Source organism: Hypanus sabinus, chromosome 10 (genome assembly GCF_030144855.1).
Source record: "Hypanus sabinus isolate sHypSab1 chromosome 10, sHypSab1.hap1, whole genome shotgun sequence".
NCBI classification, from domain to species: Eukaryota; Metazoa; Chordata; class Chondrichthyes; order Myliobatiformes; family Dasyatidae; genus Hypanus; species Hypanus sabinus.
Genome location: NC_082715.1, coordinates 115300691 through 115325870, shown reverse-complemented (window position 1 = coordinate 115325870; position 25180 = coordinate 115300691). Strand labels below are relative to the sequence as shown.

The 25180-nt window shown below is 43.7% G+C and overlaps 1 protein-coding gene across 1 annotated transcript in view; it reads right to left on the bottom strand.

Moving 5' to 3' along the window:
* Positions 1-25180, bottom strand: part of LOC132401017 (CSC1-like protein 1) — a 121591-nt gene that overhangs the window by 7291 nt on the left and 89120 nt on the right. Inside the window, exons 18-23 of the mRNA XM_059982734.1 lie at positions 24534-24599; positions 21646-21808; positions 18988-19093; positions 12028-12195; positions 6206-6318; positions 5110-5172 (exon numbers count right to left, since the gene is read on the bottom strand). Of these exons, the coding sequence (XP_059838717.1) occupies positions 5110-5172; positions 6206-6318; positions 12028-12195; positions 18988-19093; positions 21646-21808; positions 24534-24599 (679 nt within the window). The remainder of the gene's footprint in view (positions 1-5109; positions 5173-6205; positions 6319-12027; positions 12196-18987; positions 19094-21645; positions 21809-24533; positions 24600-25180) is intronic.

The window sequence follows — 25180 nt, the reverse complement described above, 5'->3', positions numbered from 1 at the left end:
GAAAGATATTAAATCATTAGAAAGAGTTGACATAGGATTGGAAGGCTCAGAATCTTCATGGGTTGAGCTAAGAAATCGCAGGGGTAAAAGGACCCTGGTGGCAGTTATCTACAGGCCTCCAAACAGCTGCAGTGATGTGGACCACAAATTACAACAGGAAATAGAAAAGGCTTGCCAAAATGGCAGTGTTATGATAATTGTACGGGATTTTAACATGCAAGTGGATTGGGAAAATCAGGTGGGCACTGGATCTCAAGAGAGAGAATTTGTAGAATGTCTACGAGATGGCTATTTAGAACAGCTTGTTGTGAGCTCACTAGGGGATCGGCTGTACTGGATTGGGTATAGTGTAATGAACCAGAGGTGATTAGAGAGATGGAAGTGAATGAACCCTTAGGAGGCAGTGATCATAACATGATTGAGTTCACTGTGAAATTTGAGAAAGAGAAGCCGAAATCCGATGTGTCGGTATTTCAGTGGAGTAAAGGAAATTACAGTGGCATGAGAGAGGAACTGGCCAAGGTTGACTTGAAAGGGACACTAGCGGGAAGGACGGCAGAGCAGCAGTGGCTGGAGTTTATGCGAGAAATGAGGAAGGCGCAAGACAGGATATTCCAAAGAAGAAATTTTCGAATGTAAAAAGGATGGCTGACAAGAGAAGTCAAAGCCAAAGTAAAACCAAAGCAGAGGGCACACAAGGAAGCAAAAATTAGTGGGAAGACAGAGGATTGGGAAGTTTTTAAAAGCTTACAAAAGGAAACTCATTAAGAGGGAAAAGATGAACTATGAAAGGAAGCTAGCAAATAACATCAAAGAGGATACTAAAAGCTTTTTCAAGTATATAAAAAGACAGTAGATATAGGACCGATAGAAAATGATGCTGGAAAAATTGTAATGGGAGATAAGGAGATGGCGGAGGAACTGAACTAGTATTTTGCATCAGTCTTCACTGAGGAAGTCATCAGCAATATACTGGACATTCAAGGGTGTCAGGGAAGAGAAATATGAGCAGTCACAATTACGACAGAGAAAGTACTCAGAAAGCTGAATAGTCTAAGGGTAGATAAATCTCCTGGACCAGATGGAATGCACCTTTGTGTTTTGAAGGAAGTAGCAGTGGAGATTGCGGAGGCATTAGCAATGATCTTTCAAAAGTCAATAGATTCTGGCCTGGTTCCGGAGGACTGGAAGATTGCAAATGTCACTCCGCTATTTAAGAAGGGGGCAAGGAAGCAAAAAGGAAATTATAGACCTGTTAGCTTGACATCGCTGGTTGGGAAGTTGTTGGAGTCGATTGTCAAGGATAAGGTTACAGAGTACCTGGAGGCATATGACAAGATAGGCAGAACTCAGCATGGTTTCCTTAAAGGAACATCCTACCTGACAAACCTACTGCAATTTTTTGAGGAAATTACAAGTAGGCTAGACAAGGGAGATGCAGTGGATGTTGTGTATTTGGATTTTCAGAAGGCCTTTGACAAAGTGCTGCACATGAGGCTGCTAAACAAGATAAGAGCCCAAGGAATTACGGGAAAGTTACATACATACATACATAGAGCGTTGGTTGATTGGCAGGAAACAGAGAGTGGGAATAAAGGAATCCCATTCTGGTTGGCTGCTGGTTATCAGTGGTGTTCCATAGGGGTCTGTGTTGGGGCCGCTTCTTTTTATGTTGTATATCAATGATTTGGATTATGGAATAGATGGCTTTGTAGCTAAGTTTGCTGATGATACAAAGATAGGTGGGGCCAGTAGTGCTGAGGAAAGAGTCTGCAGAGAGACTTAGATAGATTGGGGGAATGGGCAAAGGAGTGGCAAATGAATTACAGTATCAGAAAGTGTATGGTAATGCACTTTGGTAGAAGAAATAAACAGGCAGACGACTATTTAAATGGGGAGAGAATTCAAAGTTCTGAGATGCAACGGGACTTGGGAGTCCTCATGCAGGATACCCTTAAGGTTAACCTCCAGATTGAGTCAGTGGTGAAGAAGGTGAATGCAATGTTGGCATTCATTTCTAGAGGAATAGAGTATAGAAGCAGGGATCTGATGTTGAGGCTCTATAAGGCACTGATAAGTCCTCACTTGGAATACTGTGTGCAGTTTTAGGCTCCTTATTTAAGAAAGGATGTGCTGATATTGGAGAGGGTTCAGAGAAGATTCACTAGAATGATTCCTGGAATGAGAGGGTTAACATATGAGGAACGTTTGACCACTCTTGGACTGTACTCCTTGGAGTTTAGAAGAATGAGGGGAGACCTCATAGAAACATTTCGAATGTTGAAAGGCATGGACAGAGTGGATGTGGCAAAGTTGTTTCCCATGGTGGGGGTGACTAGTACAAGAGGACATGACTTGAGGATTTCAGGGCGCCCATTCAGAACAGAGATGAGAAGAAATTTTTTTAGCCAGAGGGTGGTGAATCTATGGAATTTGTTGCGATGGGCAGCAGTGGAGGCCAAGTCATTGGGTGTATTTAAGGCAGAGATTGATAGGTATCTGAGTGGTCAGGGCATCAAAGGTTATGGTGAGAAGGCGGGGAATGGGACAAAAGGGGAGATTGGATCAGCTCATGATGAAATGACAGAGCAGACTCAATGGGCCGAATGGCCAACTTCTGCTACTTTGTCTTGTGGTCTAAATGCATTAGCTGGAATATACATCTTGGTCAGCACAAATGTGAATGTGCTGAGGGACATCTTTCCCATGCTGTATAACTGACTTTGGGGTTTGTTGGAGTCAAAGGTGAGATGAGAGAAAGTCTCTTCTTAGTATGAGTGAGCAATAAGGGAATGTGGCTAAGAGTCCTGTTATTGATGATAAAAGGAGACATGGAACAATACTGCAAGAATACAGGCCCTTCAGCCCAACAAATCCATGCCAATCTCAGTGCCCACTAACTAATCCCAATTTCCTATATTTGACCTATATCCCTCCAAGCCCTACCACTCTATACACTTATCCAAGTGCTTTTTAGATGACACTAGGTAATTCCAAACACTACTTCTGGCAGATCATGGTTTAATACTAAGGAAAACATTTTAAAGGATTTGGTGTGGAAAATCTTGTCATCAGGGCAGATACAACAGAGAAACAGATTGGATGAGGGACACTATCACAGGCATTGTTCCCTTCTCTGTAACATAATTTTTCCCACTTTTCCAGTGTTTGCAGTGACTTGTTGAATGTTTTGAAGCTTGTGGAATTATTTTGAAAATTTAAATCAAAATTTAAATTAGTTTTTAAAGCAGCAAATGTTTCAGCATCAACTGTGGCATGTTAATTGATGTAGACCCTGACAAAATTTGAAGGTCCAGGATTGATAAATCTTAAACAAACAAAAAATCTAAGTTAGGCTGTCAAACACATACTGCCACACAGTTTCCTGCTTTTTATCTTTGGATTGGCTTGCTGTGCTTTAGAAGTGATCAGAACTGAACAGAAATTTTAGCACTGTCTTCAAAGATGCCAGTGCCTTCTTAATGGCCCTTAAAAATGAATTGGATCGTCAATCTCTATCTCCATCAATTTGCCCATTTTCCAAACTTCTCTCCACACATAAACCAACTCAACCAATACCTCATTCATCCTCTGTAAACGCACCAAGTAGGCCACATCTTGCACATTTCCCTGTAAAGGAGCTATTCTGGCATTGATGGTGACTTGACTAGCAACTGGAGGCTGGAGAATTGATCTGGAGACGGGTTCACAATTGTAATTAATCTAGTTCTTGAGTGGGAATATTACAAATCCCCATTCCAAAATTCTGTTAAACTTTGCAATGTAGAGCATAGAAACAGATTAATAATCCATCTACTAGAGTAACTTGGGTCAAGCAGCATGTGTGTGGGGAGGGGGCAGAATTAAAAAATGTTGCAGATCGAAGCCCTGCAACAGTCCTTCCCCCACACCCCAAACAAATGCTTCTCGATCCACTGAGCAACCCCTGCATATTGTTGCACCAGATGTTAACATGAGCAGTCTCATGAATCAGAGAAAAATTATTTATGTTCTATGTGAGCATTCTCCCATCCTGAGCGCAATCAGTCAACACAATCTTTTATTTTCTTGTTCTTTACATCTTACCTCTTGTTTAAAAAAAAGCTTCTAACACTATTCACCAAAACTGTTTTTCACGCCACTGGGTTCTTTCTGAATTCACTCTTGGATTTTTTTTCTAACTGCTTTGTATTGATGGTCTCACAAATGGAAGTACTGGGACTCATAAAAGCTATCATGATCTTAAACACGCCATTAGACCATGCTGAAAGAGAAAGAAAAGCAACTTGCACTTCCACATAGAAGTGCCTTCCAGATTTTGTGATCATCCCTGATATTTTTTGTACATTCTCTGGTTCCTTTTTGCTTTTAATATGAAGGGATATGGATCAAAGACTGTTTAATCTAGTATTGTGTCGGCACAATTGGGGCAGAAAGGCCTGTTCCTGTGCTGTACTGTTCTATTTCAACCAGAGTTTGACAACAATTAGTAGAATCTCTCTGTTTTGAAGCAGAACTTGGTCACCAGTGCTTAGTCTAGTTATTACCTTTATGCACTGCTGCTTGATATTGAGAATAGGTTTTTTTTGCACTAATTAAATGGATTATCCTATACCCAGTTAAGTATTATAATGTCATAGAATCATTGGTGCTTATAGCATGTGAGGCCATTCAACATGAATGCATCTCTTGGTCCTTTTTAGCTTTTTGCAGTGTGTTATAATTGGTCCCAAATTCTCTCCCAGTAGACTAAATCTTGCAGTTTTGTTTTAGGTGTATTGAAGGACTAGGAGACACACAAATAGCTGTGCCAAAAATCAAAGTCATGAAGTTCAGTAAACCCTGTCGGTATCATAGTTGGGTACTTTCCAATCACCAGTTCAGTACTTCAGTGTTGGCCTAACTCAGTGTTGCTGTTTATAGCCATGATTATTTTCACCAATATCTTCTTAATGACACACATCTTACATTTGTCAATTGGACTAACCATTTTTCTTAGTCATCAAAATGGTGAAACTCCTCCCAGGTTATTACAAAGGATCTCAGTAGGCTGTTAGTGCCAACTGGTGACCTGCCTGCTGTCTATCGCTGACCTGCTACTGTACTTACTCGAGATTGCCAGGCATATGCAGTTCCTTCTGTTTCCGTCTCCTCAGTCAGCAGCTTCATTGCCTGGAAAAGGACAGATGCTGATTACGAGCACTCTGCAACAACACCCTACATGAGGGTGGGACTGTCTTCAGATCCCTTGACCCTGTCCACCCCTCTTTCCTTTGTCAGTGATGCATTTTCCAGTGTCCATATGTTGCACAATGGACACTGGAAGGTGCAATCAGCTGGTTAACCACATCACAGCTGAAATTACGGACAGATTCACTGGTGAACATCCAAGGCTGAGATTTCCATTGATTTTTTTCAGTGCGGAGAGTGCAGATAGTCTGTCTATGCAGGAATAGGTAAGCTCAGTTGAAAAGGCAGGCAGTGCAGGAATTCACTGTGATCATTCACCTCTGATGGGGAAAGATAGCAGTAAAAGGAAAAGGTAGCAGTAGGCATGTGTGTAGTGCACGGATGGTTTTGCTGTACTGTAAGGAAAAGGAATCCAAGGGCTATAGTAATGGATTCAATCGAAAAGGGAAGAGATAGGGTTTTGTGCTGCCACAAAAGTCTCTTGATTGGTATCTTGCCTCCTTAAGGTCCAAGGATGTCTCATTGCAGCTGCTAGATTTTCTGGAGGAAACAGGTGAACAATTTATGGTTGTAGTACCTGTGATTAGAAAAAGCAATTGAGATCTGCAAACTGAAATATATGGAGGGAGATCAAAAGGTAGGACTTCAAAGGTAGTAGTCCAGGATTCTAGCAGGTGCAGATTTTCCCTTGTTTGTGACAAGACTAGCTGTATGCTGTTCAGAGGGGAAGGTAAGGGCTTGCATTCACACCGCAATGTCTGCTTTATGGTGCACCTGTAATTTTAGGTGACTTTGACCTTATCAAATTAGCAACAGTATTTGATGGGTTTCTGCAGTGTATACATGATGGGCCTTTTTAGACCAGTATGTCCAGGCTGACTAAGAAATATGTTAAATATCCTGTTATGTGTGTGTCTGACCAAGATCAATGACCCTACCCCCACCATCATAGTCAGAGTGCCCCAGGGAGCACAGCACCTCTGCTGCCTTCTCACCCAGAGACCCATCAGCTTACCATCACGTTAATGGCGAAGTACTTAAGATAGTCTGTGCAGCTCAGAACGATGCAGATAACAATGGTGAGGATCACCACGGTGAAGGTGAAGATAGACGTTGGTGCAGACAGTCCTGGGGGAGCAAGAGAGAGGGGACTTAGGCAGGGACTGAAATTCTATAGAAATAACATTCTTTGCCAGTCGCACCAACCATTCAAGTCTGTGAAGATAGTTATAGAAACATAGAAAACATTGAAAAACTACAGCAGAATACAGGCCCTTTGGCCCACAAAGTTGTGCCGAACATGTCCCTACCTCGGAAATTACTAGGCTTACCTATAGCCCTCTATTTTACTAAGCTCTGTGTACCTATCTAAAAGTCTCTTAAAAGACCCTATCATATCCACTTCCACCACCGTTGCTGGCAGCCCATTCCACGCCCTCACCACTCTCAGAGTAAAAAATTTACCTGATATCTCCTCTGTACCTACTCCCCAGCACCTTAAACCTTAAACCTGTGTCCTCTATCCACACGATCAATGCCTCTCATCATCTTATACACCTCCCATCCTCCTTCAAGGAGAAAAGGCCGAGTTCACTCAACCTATTCTCATAAGGCATGCTCCCCAATCCAGGCAACTTCCTTGTAAATCTCCTCTGCACCCTATGGCTTCCACATCCTTCCTGTAGTGAGGCGACCAGAACTGAGCACAGTACTCCAAGTGGGGTCTGACCAGGGTCCGATATAGCTGCAACATTACCTCTCAGCTCTTAGATTCAATTCCATGATTGATGAAGGCCAATACACCATAAACCGCCTTAACCACAGAGTCAACCTGCGCAGCTGCTTTGAGTGTCCTATGGACTCAGACCACAAGATCCCTCTGATCCTCCACACTGCCAAGAATCTTATCGTTAATACTATATTCTGCCATCATATTAGACCTACCAAAATGAACCATTTCACAATTATCTGGGTTGAACTCCATCTGCTGCTTCTTGGCCCAGTTTTGCATCCTATCAATGTCTCACTGTAACCTCTGACAGCCCTCCACACTATCCACAACACCTCCAACCTTTGTGTCATCAGCAAATATACTAACCCATCTCTCCACTTCCTCATCCAGGTCACTTATAAAAATCACGAAGGATAAGAGTCCCAGAACAGAAACCTGAGGCACTCCACTGGTGACCAACTTCCATGCAGAATATGACCCATCTACAACCACTCTTTGCCTTCTGTGGACAAGCCAGTTCTAGATCTACAAAGCAATGTCCCCTTGGGTCCTATGCTTCCTTACTTTCTCAATAAGCCTTGCATGGGGTACCTTATCAAATGCCTTGCTGAAATCCATATACACTACATTTACTACTCTTCTTTCATCAATGTGTTGAGTCACATCTCAAAAAATTCAATCAGGCTCATAAGGCCTGCCCTTGACAAAGCCATGCTGACTACTCCTAATCATATTATACCTCTCCAAATGTTCGTGAATCCTGCCTCTCAGGATCTTCTCCATGAACTTACCAACCACTAAGGTAAGACTCACTGGTCTGTAATTTCCTGGGCTATCTCTACTCCCTTTCTTGAATAAAGGAACAACATTCGCAACCCTCCAATCCTCTGAAACCTCTCCTGTCCCCATTGATGGTGCAAAGATCTTCGCCAGAGGGTCAACAATCTCTTCCCTTGCCTCCCACAGTAGCTTGGGGTACATTTCATCCAGTCCTGGCGACTTATCCAACTTGATGCTTTCCAAAAGCTCCAACATATCCTCTTTCTTAATATCTGCATGCTCAAGCTTTTCAGTCTGCTGAAAATCATCAATACAAACACTAAGATCAGTGAATACTGAAGTGTTCATTAAGTACCTCTACTATTTCCTCCGGTTCCATACACACTTTCCCACTGTCACATTTGATAGGTCCTATTCTTTCACGTGTTATCCTCTTGCTCTTCACATACTTGTAGAATCCTGTGAGGTTTTTCCTTAATTCTGCCCACCAAGGTCTTCTTATAGCTCCTCCTGACTCTCTTCATTTCCTTCTTAAGCTCCTTCCTAGTAGCCTTATAATCTTCTAGATCTCTAACATTACCTAGCTCTCTGAACCTTTTGTAAGCTTTCCTTTTCTTCTTGACTAGATTTATTACAGACTTTGTACACCACGGTTCCTGTACCCTACCGTAACTTCCCTATCTCATTGGAACGTAGCTATACAGAACTCTACACAAATATCCCCTGGATATTTGCCACATTTCTTCTGTACTTTTCCCTGAGAACATCTGTTTCCAATTTAAGCCTCCAATTTCCTGCCTGATAACCTCATAATTCCCCTTACTCCAATTAAACGCTTTTCTAACTTGTCTGTTCCTATCCCTCTCCAATGCTATTGTAAAGGAGACAGAATTATGATCACTATCTCCAAAATGCTCTCCCACTGAGAGATCTGACACCTAACCAGGTTCATTTCCCAATACCAAATCAAGTACAGCCTCCCCTCTTGTAAGCTTATCTACATATTGTGTCAAGAAACCTTCCTGAACACACCTAACAAACTCCACCCCATCTAAACCCCTTGCTCTAGGGAGATGCCAATCGATATTTGGGAAATTAAAATCTCCCATCACAATAACTCTGCTATTACACCTTTCCAGGATCTGTTCCCCTATCTGCTCTTCGATATCCCTGTTACTATCGGGCGGCCTATAAAAAACACCCAGTAAAGGTATTGACCCCTTCCTGTTCCTAACCTCCACCCACTCATAGGACAGCACATCACAGATATAGGTCCTTTGCCATAACCAGTCCATACCAACCATGGTGTCCATCCAGTTGGTCCCAGTTTCCTGCATTGGCCCATATCCCTCTCAGTCCCACCCTTCCATGTATCTATCCAAGTGCTTCTTAAATGAAACTATTGTACCTGATTCAATCACTTCTTCTGACCGCTCATTCCATATACCCACTTTAGATACTGGTGAAAAAGTTGCCCCTTGGGTCCTTTTTAACTCTTGTCCTAAACCTGCAATATTCCCCCTAGTTATGGGCTCTTCTATCTTGGGAAAAAGATGGCCACCATCCACCTTATCTATGCTCTCATAGTTTTAAACACTTTTTTTTAAAAATTACCCCTCAATCTTATGAGTTTCAAGAAATAAAGACCAAGCCTAGCCATCCTTCCCTAAACCATAGGCCCTCTACTCCTTGCAATATCTGGACTCTTTCTAGTTTAACATGATTGGTAGGATGCCTACCAATATACAAACAGAGGTGGTGAGAGTTAACCTGTTCAGTTCAATTCAAGCTCCAATCCAAGGGTGTGGATAGGAATTTTCCCCCAGCCACCCTGTGAGGGGCAGATCTGATCCCATTGTTTGGAGGGCAGGTTGTTGGATCAACACAGTCTTCCTTCCTCAAGGAGTGCCCCCTTATTTTGAGAGGACTGGCACACAAAAGCAAGAACGTACTGCTTTGCTATTGTAAGGTATTGGTCAGACCAGTTTTGGAATATTCTTAACAATTTTTGGGCCCATAGCTAAGGGTAGTGCTGGTACTAGAGGGTACAGTGGAGATTTTTGAGAACAATCCCAGGAATGAAAGGCTTAAATTGAGTGTTCAATGTCTTGGGATCTGTACTTGTTGGAGTTCAGAAGGATGACGAGTGATCCTATTGAAACCTACCAGATACTGAAAGGATTGGGTAGACTGGATGTGGAGAAATATCCAGTAGCAGTAGAGTCTAGGATCTGAGGGCACAGCCTCAGATTAAAGGGACATCCCTTTCAGAACTAAGATAAGGAGGAATTTCTTTAGCCAGAAGGTAGTATATCTGTGGAATTCATTATACAGAAGAGAGATGTGGAGGTAAAGTCATTGGGTGTACTTAAGGCAGAGAATGATAGATTCTTGAGTGGTGAGGGGTTGAAAGGTTTCAGGGAGAAGGTGGGAGGATGGGGTTTAAATTTTTTTAAAAATCAGTAATGATGCACCAACTCATCTAATTCTGTTCCTTCCACCTTGTGGTCTCATTGTATCTGGTCTTGATCCAGGAGTGACATGTCCAATGATCATCAGCTCTGAGAGAGCATGGAAACAGGTCCTACAGATAACTGGCCCATGCCAACCATAATTCACATATAAGCGAGTCCCATTTGCCTGTGTTTACCTATATTCCCTCTAACCCTTTCCTATCCATGTACTTATACAAGTACCTTTTAAATACTGTTAATGTCCCTGACTCAATTACATCTGTTGGCATCTCAATCCATATACTGTACTGATCACCCTCTGGGTGGAAGATATTCCCTCTCCAGTTTCTATTGGATCACTCTCCTTTCACCTTAAATCATGCCCCCTATTTAAGTGGTTCTCAAAGTGGGCGATACTGCTCCACCCACCACCCCGGAGCCAATTGGGGGCAGCTGAAGGATTACAAGATTAATTTAAGATGAAGATTAATTACTTATGATCTCCAGTACCTCATAATTGATTACAATCATCACCTCATCTCTTGCGAATCCTCCATTCTCTTCGATTTTGCTTGAAATGCATTATACTTATCAGAAAGCAATGTACACTTCTGTATTTAGCATATCATGTGAAATCTTCTGTCAATCCAAGTTCAAGAGTGGGTAATCCACTCCTGAACACTGTAAGTTGTTAACAACAAGGATGGAGGAGAAACTGATCTCACTACAAAAAAGACTTTGAGCTGCGGCCGAGGTTCAAAAAAATCTTATCAAGACTTTTGGTTGCAGAAAGAAACCTCTGAACGCTATCCTGCACTGTGCATCTTATTTAGTGGAGCAGTTTCAGTGCAGTCACCCACCTTCTTTCAAAGCAATGAAATATACTGAGCAGGCGGATCTGACACTCCTGGGTGGCATTCAGCCCGATGTTGAGAAGCTGATATCACTGCACCAAGCCCACACATCTCATTGAAAGGTGAAAAACCAATTAAATAATGAATAGTTGGACTACTGATGTATGCTCGACAATTGTTTTACTGTCATTAAAAAGTAACTTTATTTGTAGCTTTAAATAGATCTGAATATTTTGCCATTATTTGTCACTGATTTGAATTTTCAGTTCCTATTTGCATCATAAATCAAAATTCTTTATAGTTTTTATGTAATGGCCAGAAAAGGAGGGGGGTTACAGGGGATGTGGTTTGGGAGCCAAGGGAGCAGTAACCCGAAAAGGTTTGGGACCCACTGCTCTAGTTCTTGATCCCCCAACCATGAGATAAAAAAGATTATGTGCATTCCTGTATCTACACCCCTCGTGATTTTATACAATTCTATAAGATCACTCCACATTCTCCAGTGCAACAGTGAAAACACTACCAACCTGCCCAGTTCCTTGAGATGTAGCAACATCGTCATCAATCTCCTCTACCAGTGTTCTTGTCTATATTAATCTCCCTTTTCAGCATTCTTCATACTGCACAGAAGAAAATCACTTCTGCCAAAACTGTCCACATCAAGCATCAAACACTCATTTATACTAAATCTGTGTTCTTCTTCTGCACCACCTCCCCCACCAGCACCAATTCTACCACTCGCCTACACGCTAGGACGATTAACCTACCGCCATACATGTTGGTGGGATGTGAATGGAAATCACAGCATCCAAATGAATCTGCATGGTCACAGGGAGAAGGTGCGCACTCCAAACAGCACCGCAGGTCAAGATTGAACCCAGGCCGCTTGACTGTCAGGAGTGTCTCTGATCAATTTTTCTGTTACTCTCTTAACACTATCCGAATGTTTTGGAAGTCTCTGCTCCAGGAAGTTTATTGGAATTACTGGTGAGGCACAAACAAGCAGAAATGGACTTACCACCTCGGAGAATGGAGAAGAAAAAAAGCCAGAAGAGGCAGATGATGGGGGCCGCAGCAGCCTGTTTCACCACAGCGGTGTGCAGTCTCTGGCTCAGCTTGGCAGGCAGGTATGTATAGTAGAGGTTGTACTTGTCCACCAGATACCGCAGCATTATGTAGATCAGTCCTAGTGAGGATCAAATGCATGACAGCAGCATTGGCATCCAAAACTTTTTTGGAATATCCCCATATCACCCCACACACCACTTGTGTGCACATACACACATACTTCATGCATGCACAAACTCATACCACACACCTCACAAGGAAGTTGCTGGAGTGGGCCTCGGCCCTTCAAGCCTACCCCCCGCCCCCCATACAATATGATCATGGCTGATCCATGTCAGTCTTTTCTGTGTCAGTTCCCCATTTATCCCAATTCCTCAATTTTCCAAATATTGATCTACCTTCACCTTAAATATATTTAATGATACAGCCTCCACCAGCATCAACGGAAGAGAATTCCAGGGATTCACCACTCTGTAGGTGAACAAAGTTGGCACACCTTGGAAGGGAATGGCCCCTGATATTGTATCCATGTTCAAAATTCTCCCATGAGTAAAAACACCTCAACATCTGCCCTCTCTGGCTTGTGTAGGAATTTGTATGTTTGAACAAGGTCACCACTCATTCTCTTCTAAACATTAAGAGATAGATGTGCATACACTGTCCCAAAGGAATATTATAAGCAAGAGCACGTGCATTTCCATTCCCACCATCTCCTAATCCAGCTCATCTGAGTTCCAGGAGTCCTGCAGCTGTGCCCTGGGACTCATCCTGTGACCTTTCTAGTTAGTGCAGATCAGCACACAGCAATGTGGGTGACAGGGTCAAGGAGAGCTGGGTTCCTTCACTGTAGACCCTTGTCGGATAATCACTCCCCCACTTTCCCATGAGTGACCATGAGGGAAAAGTGCAGGTTTTTCCACTTCCTGCCTAACTGAAAAGGTAAAAGTATTCACTTGGCTGTAGGCGTAGGCACCTCATACCGAGTCCCAGTCTGACACTGACTATAACGCATACAAGCAGAATTAGGCCATTTGGCCCATCGAGTCTACTCCACCATTCCATCATGGCTGACTTACTATCCCTCTCAACGACACTTTCTTCCTTCTCCTTGTAACCTTTTGCGCCCTGACTAATCAAGAACCTATTAACTTTCACTTTAAATACATTCAATGACTTGGCCTCCCAAGCCATCTGTGGCAATGAATTCCATACAATTCTCAACCCTCTGGCTAAAGAAATTCCTCCTCACCTCTGTTCTAAAAGGACATCCCTCTATTCTGAAGTTGTGCCATCAGCTCCTAGACTCACCTGCTATAGGGAACCATCTCCACATCCACTCTATCTAGGTCTTTCAATATTCAATAGGTTTCAATGAGATCCCCTTTCATTCCTGGAATCATTCTCAGGAATCTCCACTGGACTCTCTCCAATTCCAGCACACCTTTCCTTAGATAAGGGCCTCAGAACTGCTCACAATACTCCCAAGTACTGTCCAACCAATACCTTATAAAGCCTCAGCATTAAAACCTTGTTTTTATAGTCTAGTCCTCTAGAAATGAATGCTAACATTGCATTTGCCTTTTTCACCACCAACTCAACTTAAAAACATAGAAGTTACAGGCCCTTTGGCCCACAAAGTTGCCTACCTTGGAAAGTACTATACTTATCTATAGCTCTCTATTTTACTAAGCTCCATGTACCTATCTAAAAGCCTCTTAAAAGACCCTATCGTATCCACCTCCACCACCGTTGCTGGCAGCCCATTCCACGCACTCACCACTCTCAAGTAAAAAAAATCTTACCCCTGACATCTCCTCTGTACCTATTCCCCAGCACCTTAAACCTGTGTCTGCTTGTGGCAACCATTTCAGCTCTGGGAAAAAGCCTCTGACTATCCACACGATCAATGCCTCTCATCATCTTATACACCTCCCATCCTCCTTCACTCCAAGGAGAAAAGGCCAAGTTCACTCAACCTATTCTCATAAGGCATGCTCCCCAATCCAGGCAACTTCCTTGTAAATCTCCTCTGCACCCTTTCTATGGCTTCCACATCCTTCCTGTAGTGAGGTGACCAGAACTGAGCACAGTACTCCAAGTGAGGTCTGACCAGGGTCCTATATAGCTGCAACATTACCTCTCAGCTCCTAAATTCAATTCCATGATTGATGAAGGCCAATACACCATACGCCTTCTTAACCACAGAGTCAATGTGCACAGCTGCTTTGAGTGTCCTATGGACTCGAACCCCAAGATTCCCCTGATCCTCCACACTGCCAAGAGTCTTACCATTAATACTATATTCTGCCATCATATTTGACCTACCAAAATGAACCACTTCACACTTACCTGGGTTGAACTCCATCTGCCACTTCTCAGTCCAGTTTTGCATCCTATCAATGTCCCGCTGTAACCTCTGACAGCCCTCCACACTATCCACAACACCTCCAACTTTGTGTCATCAGGAAACTTACTAACCCATCCTTCCACTGCTTCATCCAGATCATTTATAAAAATCACGAAGAGTAAGGGTCCCAAAACAGATCCCTGAGGCACCCCACTGGTGACCGACCCCCCATGCAGAATATGACCCAGCTACAACCACTCTTTGCCTTCTGTGGGCAAGCCAGTTCTGCATCCACAAAGCAATGTCTCCTTGGATCACATGCCTCCTCACTTTCTCAATAAGCCTTGCATGGGTTACCTTAACAAATGCCTTGCTGAATTCCATATACACTACATCTACTGCTCTTCCTTCATCAATGTGTTTAGTCACATCCTCAAAGAATTCAATCAGGCTTTTAATGCACGACCTGCCCTTAACAAAGCCATGCTGACTACTCCTAATCACATTATACCTCTCCAAATGTTCATAAATCCTGCCTCTCAGGATCTTCTCCATGAACTTACCAACCACTGAGGTAAGACTCACCGGTCTATAATTTCCTGGGCTATCTCTACTCCCTCTCTTGAATAAGGGAACAACATCCACAACTCTCCAATCCTCCGAAACCTCACCCATCCCCATTGATGATGCAAAGATCATTGCCAGAGGCTCAGCAATCTCTTCCCTTACCTCCCACAGTAGCCTGGGGTCATTTTATCCAGTCCCGGCGACTTATCTAATTTGATGCTTTCCAAAAGCTCCAGCACATCTTCTTTCTGAATATCTACATGCTCAAGCTTTTCAGTCTGCTGCAAGTCATCACTACAATCACCAAGATCCTTTTCCATAGTGAATACTGAAGAAAAATATTCATTAAGTACCTCTACTATTTCCTTCGGTTCCAACTTGCAAGTTAACCTTTAGGGAATCCAGCACAAGGACTTCCGAGTATCTTTATACCTCTGATTTTTGAATTTTTCCCCTATTTAGAAAATAGTCTACACCTTTATTCCTTCTGCCAACGTGCATGACTATACACTTCTCTACAATACATTCCATCAGCCACTTACTCACCCATCATCCCAATCTGTCTGTCCTTCCGCAAACTCCCTGCTTCCTCAACAATTCTTGCCCCTTCACCTATCTTGGCATCATCCACAAACTTGGTCACTAAGCCATAAATCCCATCATCCAAATCATTGACATATAACAAAAAGGAGTCCTAAAACTGACTCCTGTGAACACCACTAGCAGCCAACCAGAAAAGGCCCCCTTTATTCCCATTCTTTGCATTCTGCCAGTCAGCTCATCCTCTATCTTTCCTTAGTACCATGGGCTCTTATCATGGTAAGCAACCTCATGTGTGGCAACTTGCCAAAGGCCTGAAGGAAATCCAAGTAAACAATATCTACTAACTTTCCTGTGTCTGTCTTGCCTGTTATTTTCCTCAAAGAATTCCAACAGATTTGCCAGGCAAGATTTTCCCCTTAAAGAAACCATGCTAACTTTGGCCTACTTTATTATGTGCCTCCAAACACCCCAAAATCTCATCTTTATGATGAACTCCAACATCTTCCAAGCCACTGAAGTCAGGCTAACTAGTCTATAGTTTCCCTTCTTTTGCCTCTCCTTAAAAAGTGGAGTGGCATTTGCAATTTTCCACTCCTATGAACCATTCCAGAATCTAGTCATTCTTTAAAAATCATCACTGTCTTGAGTCAACAGTGCATGACATTCTTGAGATGCATCAAGAGATGGGCAGGCAACAGTTTTGAAGAGCTTATTAGAACTTCTCAGATTAAGGACAGATGGAAGAGAAGATCATGATCACCCACATCATATAACACGGCACATAATGAATGACTTAATGCCTCCAAAATCTCTTCAGATATCTATTTCAGAACCTTGGTGTATGATCCAAGTAGTCCATGTGACTCATCTACCCTCAGACCATTCAGCTTCCCAAGCACTTTTTCCTTAGTAAGAGTAAGAGCAACTACACTCACTTCTGCCCCTGACTCTCAAATTTCTGGTATACTGCCAATATCTTCCACAGTGAAGACTGACACAGAACACTGAAGTTCTTCTGCCATTTCTTTGGCAAGTTGCCACACATGAGATTGCTTACCAAGGTAAGAGCCCATGGTACTACAGGAAAGATTAGCTGACTGGCAGGAAGCAAAGAGTGGGAATAAAGGGGGCCTTTTCTGGTTGTCTGGCTGTCAGTGCTAGAGGTGTTCACAAGAGTCGGTATTAGGACTCCTTTTTACTACCTTTCCAGTGTCATTTTCCACCAGTCTGATACATAATGTCACCTCTCTTACACATTCTATATATCTGAAAAAACTTCTTTTACATCAATGGTTTATATTTATATTTCATATTTTCTCTCCTAAGTTGGTTTTAAAAGCTTCCCAGTCCTCCCATTTCCCTCTGTTTTTTGGTCTCTTTTATGTCCTCTTTTCCTTTGACGCTACCTTTGATTTCCCTTGTCAGTCACAATTGTCTCATCTTCCCTTTCGGATGCTACAGATTCTATGGGATGCATCTATCCTGTGCCTACTGAATTGCCCACAGGAACTCCAGCCATTGCTGTTCTGCTGTCAGCCCTGATAGTATCCCCTTCCAATCAACTTTTGCCAAATCCTCTCTCATGCCTCTGGAATTCCCTTAATTCCACTGTAATATTGATAAATCCAATTTCTCCCTCTCAAACTGCAGGGTGAATTATGTCATATTATGATCACTGCCTCTGAAGGGTTACTTTACCTTAAGCTCTCTAATCAAATCAGGGTCATTACATAACACTCAATCCAGGCTCAACCACGAACTGCTCTAAAGAGCATCTCACAGGCTTTCTACAAATTCCATCTCTTGGGATCCAGCACCAACCTGACTTTCCCAATCTACCTGCATATTGAAATGACTGTTGTAACATTGCCTTTTTAACATGCCTTTTCAATCCCCTGTAGTAATTCATGTACACAACTCCCATCAAGGTCTTTTTACCCTTGTAGTTTCTGAACTCTACCTACAAGGATTCTACATCATCCAATCCTATGTTGCCCCTTTTTAAGGATTTGATTTCTTTTTTTTTACCAACAAAGCCACCACATCCCCTTTGCCAACCTGCCTGCCCTTTTGAAACAATGTGTATCCTTGGATGTTAAGCTCACAACTATGATATTCTTTCAGACATGATTCAGTAATACCTCCAATGTCATACCTGCCAATCTCTTAACTGTGCTACAAGATCATTTACCTTATTCCTTATGTTGCATGCATTCAGATATAACACCTTCAGTCCTGTATTCATCACCCTTTTTGATTTTGTTCCCATGTTATACTTCAACTGATCCCACTGACTGCACTTTTGCCCTCTCATCTGCCTGTCCTTCCTCACAGTCTCACTACACACTGCATCTACTTGTATATCATTTGCCCCATCGTCAGCCCTATCACTCCGGTTCCCATCCCCTGCCAAATTAAACCCTCCACAACAGCTCTCGCAAACCTGCCCGCAAGGTCCTTTTTGTACAGGTCATACTTTCCCCAGAAGAAATCCCAATGATCCAGAAATCTGAAATACTGTCCCCTGTACCAATCCCTCAGCCATTCATTTGTACTATCAGCCTACTCCTGCCCTGTCTAGCATTTGGTACTGGGAATAATCTGGATATTTACTACCTTGGAGATCCTGCTCTTCAGCCTCTTCCCTGACTCCTTATTCTCTCTGCTCAGGACCTCGACCCCCTTTTCTACCTATGCCATTGGTGTCAATGTACACCAAGACCTCTGGCTGCTCACCTTCCCTCTTGAGAATATTCTGCAGCCACTCTGAGATATCCTTGACCTTGGGAGGCATCACACTATCCTGGCATCTCTTTCACAGCCACAGAATTTCCTGTTTGCCCCCCTAACTATCAAGTCTCCTATCACTATCGATCTACCTGTCTTTACCTTCTCCTGCTGAGCCTCACAGCCGGCCACAGTGCCAATGTCTTGACTGTTGCTGCCATGCGCTGACAGGTCATCTCCCTCAGCAGTATCCAAACGGGTATACTTGTTGCTGAGAAGAATGGCCACAGGGAAACACTGCACTAACCACTTATTCCCCTTACTTCTCCTAGTGGTCATCCATCGACTATCTGAAGCCTGCACGCTGGGTGCAGTAAAAGACCACCTCAGTAAAAGTCTCATCTATGAGGTTTTCAGCCTCCCTAATGGTCCTGAGTGCATCCAGCTCCAGTTCCTTGACCTGGTCAGTCTGGAGCTGACACTCAATCCCTTGGAGGAAGAGAGAACAGTAATGTGGACATCCTTTGAGGAGGGCTTCATGTGTTCTGATCAGGGACTGGAAACAGCTTCAAAGAAAAGCAGTAAGGCCTCTCATACCACAGCAGCAACAATGCTCCAAGAGTGCATCACTGGCTGGGTGTGCCAAGGCTGTGAATCAATGCAAGTCTGAATTTTCTATCAGAGAGGCCAAGACAAGCAGAGGAAGCACTGTGAATGTGTCCTTACCAAAAGGAACGATGATAGGGCAGGTAATGCTGTATGCAGTCACCACCGTGAAGATGCACAGTATCCACGCGTAATTCAGTCCAAACTCAAACGGATACGCCTGATGCTATGGGACAAGGAAATATAGATGTTATGGAGAAACTACCTACCTTATCTGTACCAGTCCTAATTTCAGCCCTCTACCTTCTCCTCTACAAGACAGACAAACCCAGGCTCTCCTCGTAACTGAGACTATCCAGCCCAGGCATCCTCCTCTGCCTCCATAGTACATCCGTATAAATTTGTGAGAGCCTTTGATGACATACAAAATCTCCTCGAACTCCTAATGAAATATAGCTGCTGCCATGCCTTCTTTCTATTTGCTTCAATATGTTGGGCCTGCCCAGGATAGAACAGAGATATTGACACCCAGATCTTGAAACTGTTCACCCTTTCCACAACCAGCGTTGTGTGTGTGTTCTCCAGACTTCCCCTCCCTGAAGTCCACAATCAATTCTTTTGTCTTGCTGACATTGAGTGCAGGGTTGTTGCTGTCACACCTCCTGACCAGCTGAGACATTTCACTCATGTTTGACACCACATCTCCACCTGAGATTCTGCCAACAACAGTGGTGTTATACACTAATTTATAAATGATGTGTGAGCTGTGCCTAGCTAGTCATGAGTGTACAGAGAGTAAGCAGAGGGCCAAGCACACACCCTTGAAATGTACCTGTGTTGATTGTCAGCAAGGAGGAGATATCATCACTAACCCATCGTGACTGTAGACTTCAGATGAGGAAGTCAAGGATCCAGTTGTAGAGGGAGTTAAAGAGGGTCCAGTGTTGAGGTTTGTTGACTAATACTGAGGGGTTGGCAGTGTTGAAAACTGTAACTGATAAACAGGAGGGAGGTACTGCTGTTGTCCAGGTGCTCCAAAGCCCAGTGGAGAGCTTGTGAGATTGTATCTGCTGTAGATCTGTTGTGACAGTAGGCAAATTGCAGTGGGTCCAGTTCCTAGCTCAGGAAAAAAGTTAACTCTACCCAACAACCTCTCAAAGCACTTCATCACAGTAAATGTGAGTGCCACCAGGCGATAGTCACTGAGGGACCTCACACTGCTCTTCTTGGGCACTAGTATAACCGATGCCATTTTGAAGCAGGTGGGAATTTCAACTGCAGCAGTGAGAGACTGAAGATCTCCGCCAACACGCCAGCCACTTGGTTGGCCCAGCTTTTCAGCACCCGGCCATCTGAGGTGTTGCAAGGGTTCATTCTCTTGAAAGATGTTCTGGAGTCAGTCTCCAAGACAGATCACAGAGTCACAGTGATGAACGACCCTGTAGTTTTATTCTCCCTTTCAAAGCATGCATAGAAAGCATTAAGCACATCGGGGAGAGAAGCATCAGTACTATCTATAACCATATAACAATCACAGCACGGAAACAGGCCATCTCGGCCCTCCTAGTCCGTGCCTAGTCCTAGTCTATGCTGTTAGGTTTTGCCTTATTCTTTAAAACAGTTCTTGGCAATAATGAAGCCTATACACTTTAATAATATTAACTCTTGTAATGACTTTGTGCCTGCAATTCCATACAGCAAGATAATTTAAGGATATATAATACAGATAATTACTACTTAAGGTACTTCATTACTTAGAATGAAGAAGATTGAGGGGAGATTTGATAGAGGTATACAAAATTATGAGGGATGTAGATAGGGTAAATGCAAGCATGCCTTTTCCACTGAGGATGGGTGAGACTACAACCAGAGGTCATAGGGAAAGGTGAAAAGGTTAAGGGGAACATGAGGGAAAGTCTCTTCACCAGAGGATCATGAGAGTGTGGAACAAACTGCCAGCACAAATGCTGCATTCCAACTCAATTTCAACATTTAAGCAAAGTTTGGATAGGTATATGGATGTTAAGGGTATGGAGGGCTATGGGCTCAGTGCTAGTCAATGGGAATAGGCAGTTTAAATGGTTTCAGCATGGACTAGAAGGGTCAAAGGCCCTGTTTCTGTGTTGTACTTTTCTCTGACTTGTAGGAAGTAATGGCCTGCAAACCCTGCCACAACATTCTTGCATTTGTTCTTGTCTCTAACTTTACATGGAATTGCCTCTTGTGATGGCCTTCTGTAGATTGCACCTGGACTTCTTGGAGGGCTCTGGGTCACTGATCTCAAATGCCATGGACCTAGCCTTCAGCAGTCTGTGAATCTCCTGTTCGCCAGCAAGTTCTGTTTTGGGTACACTCAGTATGTTTTTGAAGGCACACACTCCTCCAGACAGGTCTTGGTAAAATCTGTGACAACTGTGGTGTATTCGTTCAGATCAATCCCCCTGAATACGGATCAGACCACTGACTGAAAGCAGTCCTGTAAGTGCTCCCGTACCTCACCACTGATGTTGCAGTACTCAGTCTCTCCCTGTACACCAGGAGTAGAAGTACAGAGAAGTAATTGGTCTTGATTGTGGTCCAGCAGTGATCAAGTGCATTCCACAGGTGTCATGTTGCTCACAGACTCCATTCAGCATCACTGTACCCCTTGTGGGAGATGAACACCAGCCCAGGTGTTGCCTGTTTTTACAAAACCAGGGGCTCTGAATGTCTTCCCACCTCTCCTTTCCCTCAGCAGCTCTATCGAAAACCTGAGGCAAACACCGAACCAGTACTGACCTGTTTGACAACTTTCCTGTCAGCCGCTGATTTGGCCATCAGCATCCTGAAGGTGTAGAGCAGGAGCCCGGGCAGGCGCAGGAGTTCCATTGAGTTCCCAATGAAGGCTGCGGCGATGACATAGTTCACAAAGAAGGCACCGTTATCAGGGAGGAATACGCACCTGGGAACAAGGAAAGTGCTGGCATCAGCAACCCTGCATCCAAGCTCCACACCCCACAGAGGTCCCACAGGGAACTGAGGGCAATGGGGAACTGCCACAGAAGAGGAGTCACAAGCCTGCAGAAATCAACCAAGAGGGGGGCAGGTCTGAGGGCCTGAGTGGTCTACGCCTGCTCCTGTTTTCATGTGGTACCCTCCCCATCATCTCAGGCCTCTGCCCCACTCTGTCACAGATCCAAGGGCACAGCCTCAGCATAAAGGGAGACAGACCCTGTTAGAACGAGGTGAGAGGGAAGCTCTTCAGCCAGTGGGTTGTGAATCTGTAGAATGCATTGCCACAGAGGGCTGTGCAGGACAAGTCATTCATTGTATTTAAGGCAGAAATTGAATGGGAAGGCAGTTAGGGAATGGGCTTGAGAAGAAAATTCAGCCATGACTGAATGGCACAATAAACTTGATGGCCTGAATGGTGTAATTCCACTGTTGCATCTTATGGGGTTGGACAGGATGTGAAGGAGTCCAGAATTAAAAGTGACTCATTAAAGGTAAAGGGGTAATTCATTTAAGACAGATGAGGTGAAGCTCTGAGTCAAGTCAGTGAATATTTATAATGTAAAGGGAGAAATGTTCAAGATTAGCAACAAGATAAAATGTTAGCTGATGTAGGGTTGAGATTACAGTCAGATCAGCCAGAAACCTACCCAATGGCTGCCCAGCTCAGGCCCTATTTGCACATTTGTGAGCTCCTTGTTCATCGCTCAGAACACCACCCCTCGTATGATTCCCATACAGTACAGAGAGCTGTACTTCTCCTTCCATTTCCACCTCTCAGCCACCCCACCATTCATAATCTCCCTCAGACATACCCTAAACATTTCCCCATTGCTCCTTCCCTTGTCCACACAAGCATCTGTGTATGCACACCAGCTCAAGAAGGCAGCATCTATCAGCAAGGATGTCCAGCATCCTGCTCTGCCATCTTTTCTCTGCAGGACGTACAGAAGCCCCAAGTACCACACCACCAGGTTCAGGAACAGTTACTTTCTTACAGCCATTAGGTTCTTGAACCAACCTGCGCAACCAGAACCCTACAGCAGCAACAGAACACCTCTTACACCATTCCCCCATCATGAATCCATGTGTATGTTCCACCAGCAACCCATCTTGCAAGCTCTATTTTACATACACTTCCATTTTAAGACAGACATGTTGAAAGCAGGGAATGGAGGGGTATAGATAGACCACATGCACAGCATAAATTGACACCACAGTCAACACTGACATTGATGGCTGAAAGGCCTCTTCATGTGCTGGACTGTTCCACGAATGGGTTGATTGGTGTAGAAGCTAGGACAGTACAGCATAAGTACAGGCCCTTCAGCCCATCAAGTCTGTGATAAACACAACACCAAATTAAACTAAATCCTATCTACTTGCACATGATCCATATCCTTCCATTCTTTGCATACTCATGTGCCTATCTAAGTACATGTGTCTGTCAAAGCCTCTTAAATGCCTCTGTTGTATCTGACTCTACCACCATTCCTAGCGTCCACCACTACGTTCCAAAACAAAAAGTGCACTACAGGAATAACTCCTTTAAACCACCCCCCACCCCCCCCCAGACCTTAAAGCTGCCCTCCAGTATTTGGCATTTCTACCTGGGAAAAAGATTCTGACTGTTTACCCTATTTATCCCTCTAATAATTTTAGACAGTTCTATTAGTTTTCCTGTCAGTCTCTGACGGTCTAGGGAAAAAGCTATTTTGTCCCACAATATTGAAAAGACGTTTGGGCAGGTATATGGATGGGAAACGTTGGAGAGATATGGGCCCCATGCGGGCAATGGGAGTAGCTCAGGTAGACAACTTAGTCAGCATTGACAAGATGGATAACTCTCTGACTCCCCAGTGTGTAACTCAATGACTCTTGCCCAATTACCCATCCTTCAAGTACACTCTGTCCTACTCCATCCCATTAAACACAAGCTTGGCCTCTGAATGTATTCTCTTCAATGTAGACTCCAAATCCTACAACTGTTGGATGCCATCCTTATTTCCAGTAAGATAGTGGTGCGATTGGTCACACTGCCTTCTATGGGGTCAACAAAAGGTGTTGTTATCTTTTTTTTTAATGTATTTTCATGATCACATGACCATGCTGGACATCAGGAACTGAAAGTACTGCAAGTCTACCCCACGATCGAATTGCTCGTTGGTGCGGACTGTGCAGCCACCTGTGTCGGAGGAGTCGGTGTGTGAAGGAGGTGTGCTGTCTAACAGCAAGTGACGGTCTTAGTCACTTGTGATCGCCAGACCCTGTTGGACATTGTTAGTGTGGAAAGCTGCAATTCTGATTCACTGATTTATGGGTGGACGGCACCGAGCTGCGTGGCCTTGGTCGTAGCAAGGACAAGGCCTCGTGCCCGGGAGAGGGGCATTGGAGTCGGCGTCCAAGCTGGAGGTGATGCTGCTGACTCAGTAGAAGGCAAGCCATATTGTCTACGGCAGACTGCTGCAACTTTCATCTACTCAGGGTCTTGGACTATATTTTCTGTGTAATTATATTTTACGGATATCTCATATGTGCTCGCTACCCTATATGCACTAAATGTGCCTTGTGCGGCATGTGACTGTTGGTATTGTGTTTTGCACCTTGATCCCCGAGTAACGCTGTTTTGTTTATCAAATGACAAATAAACTTGAATTTGCAGACTGGTTACTCACTCAAATCTGATCTTGCCTTTCTCCAGAAAATGTTTGTCAAATAGCCAGCGGAAGAAGACGTCTAGGCTGCAACAGAAAGAGAAAGAGACAATGAGTTAGTTACCTTGTGTATGGTATTGAATAAGGATTGAATATTAAAAGGGCTCAGTCAGCACAGGCCAATGAGACTTGCTGAATGTCAGAAAAGAATGAATTGTTTCATTACAGAAAAACGAGGTGATTGCAATAAGACATCATTTTACAGAGAAAAGGAACAAGTCAAAGTAGTTGGAGAAGGACAGTAAATGCTGAAATCTGAAGCAACAATCTGCTGAAGGAACTCAATGCAACATTTGTGGTGGGAAAGGAATTGCAGATATTTTGGGCTGACACTTTCTGATCCAGGTTTTGACCCCCAATGACAACTCCTCCCCCTCCACAGTTGCTGCCCCACCTGCTAAATTCCTCCAGCAGATTGTTTCTTGAAGTCAAACTGGCTGAAGGGTTTGAGGGTGGGTGGAGTTATGTTCCACGTAGATTGTCAGAGCGGTTCTAGGTGGCTGTGGACTCTGAGGTGCCCCCTGAAAGGTCAGGGAACTACCTGATGGTACCAGAATTGTTACTGTACCTGCTCAGCAAACTATAGGAAGGATTCCCTCCCCCCCCCC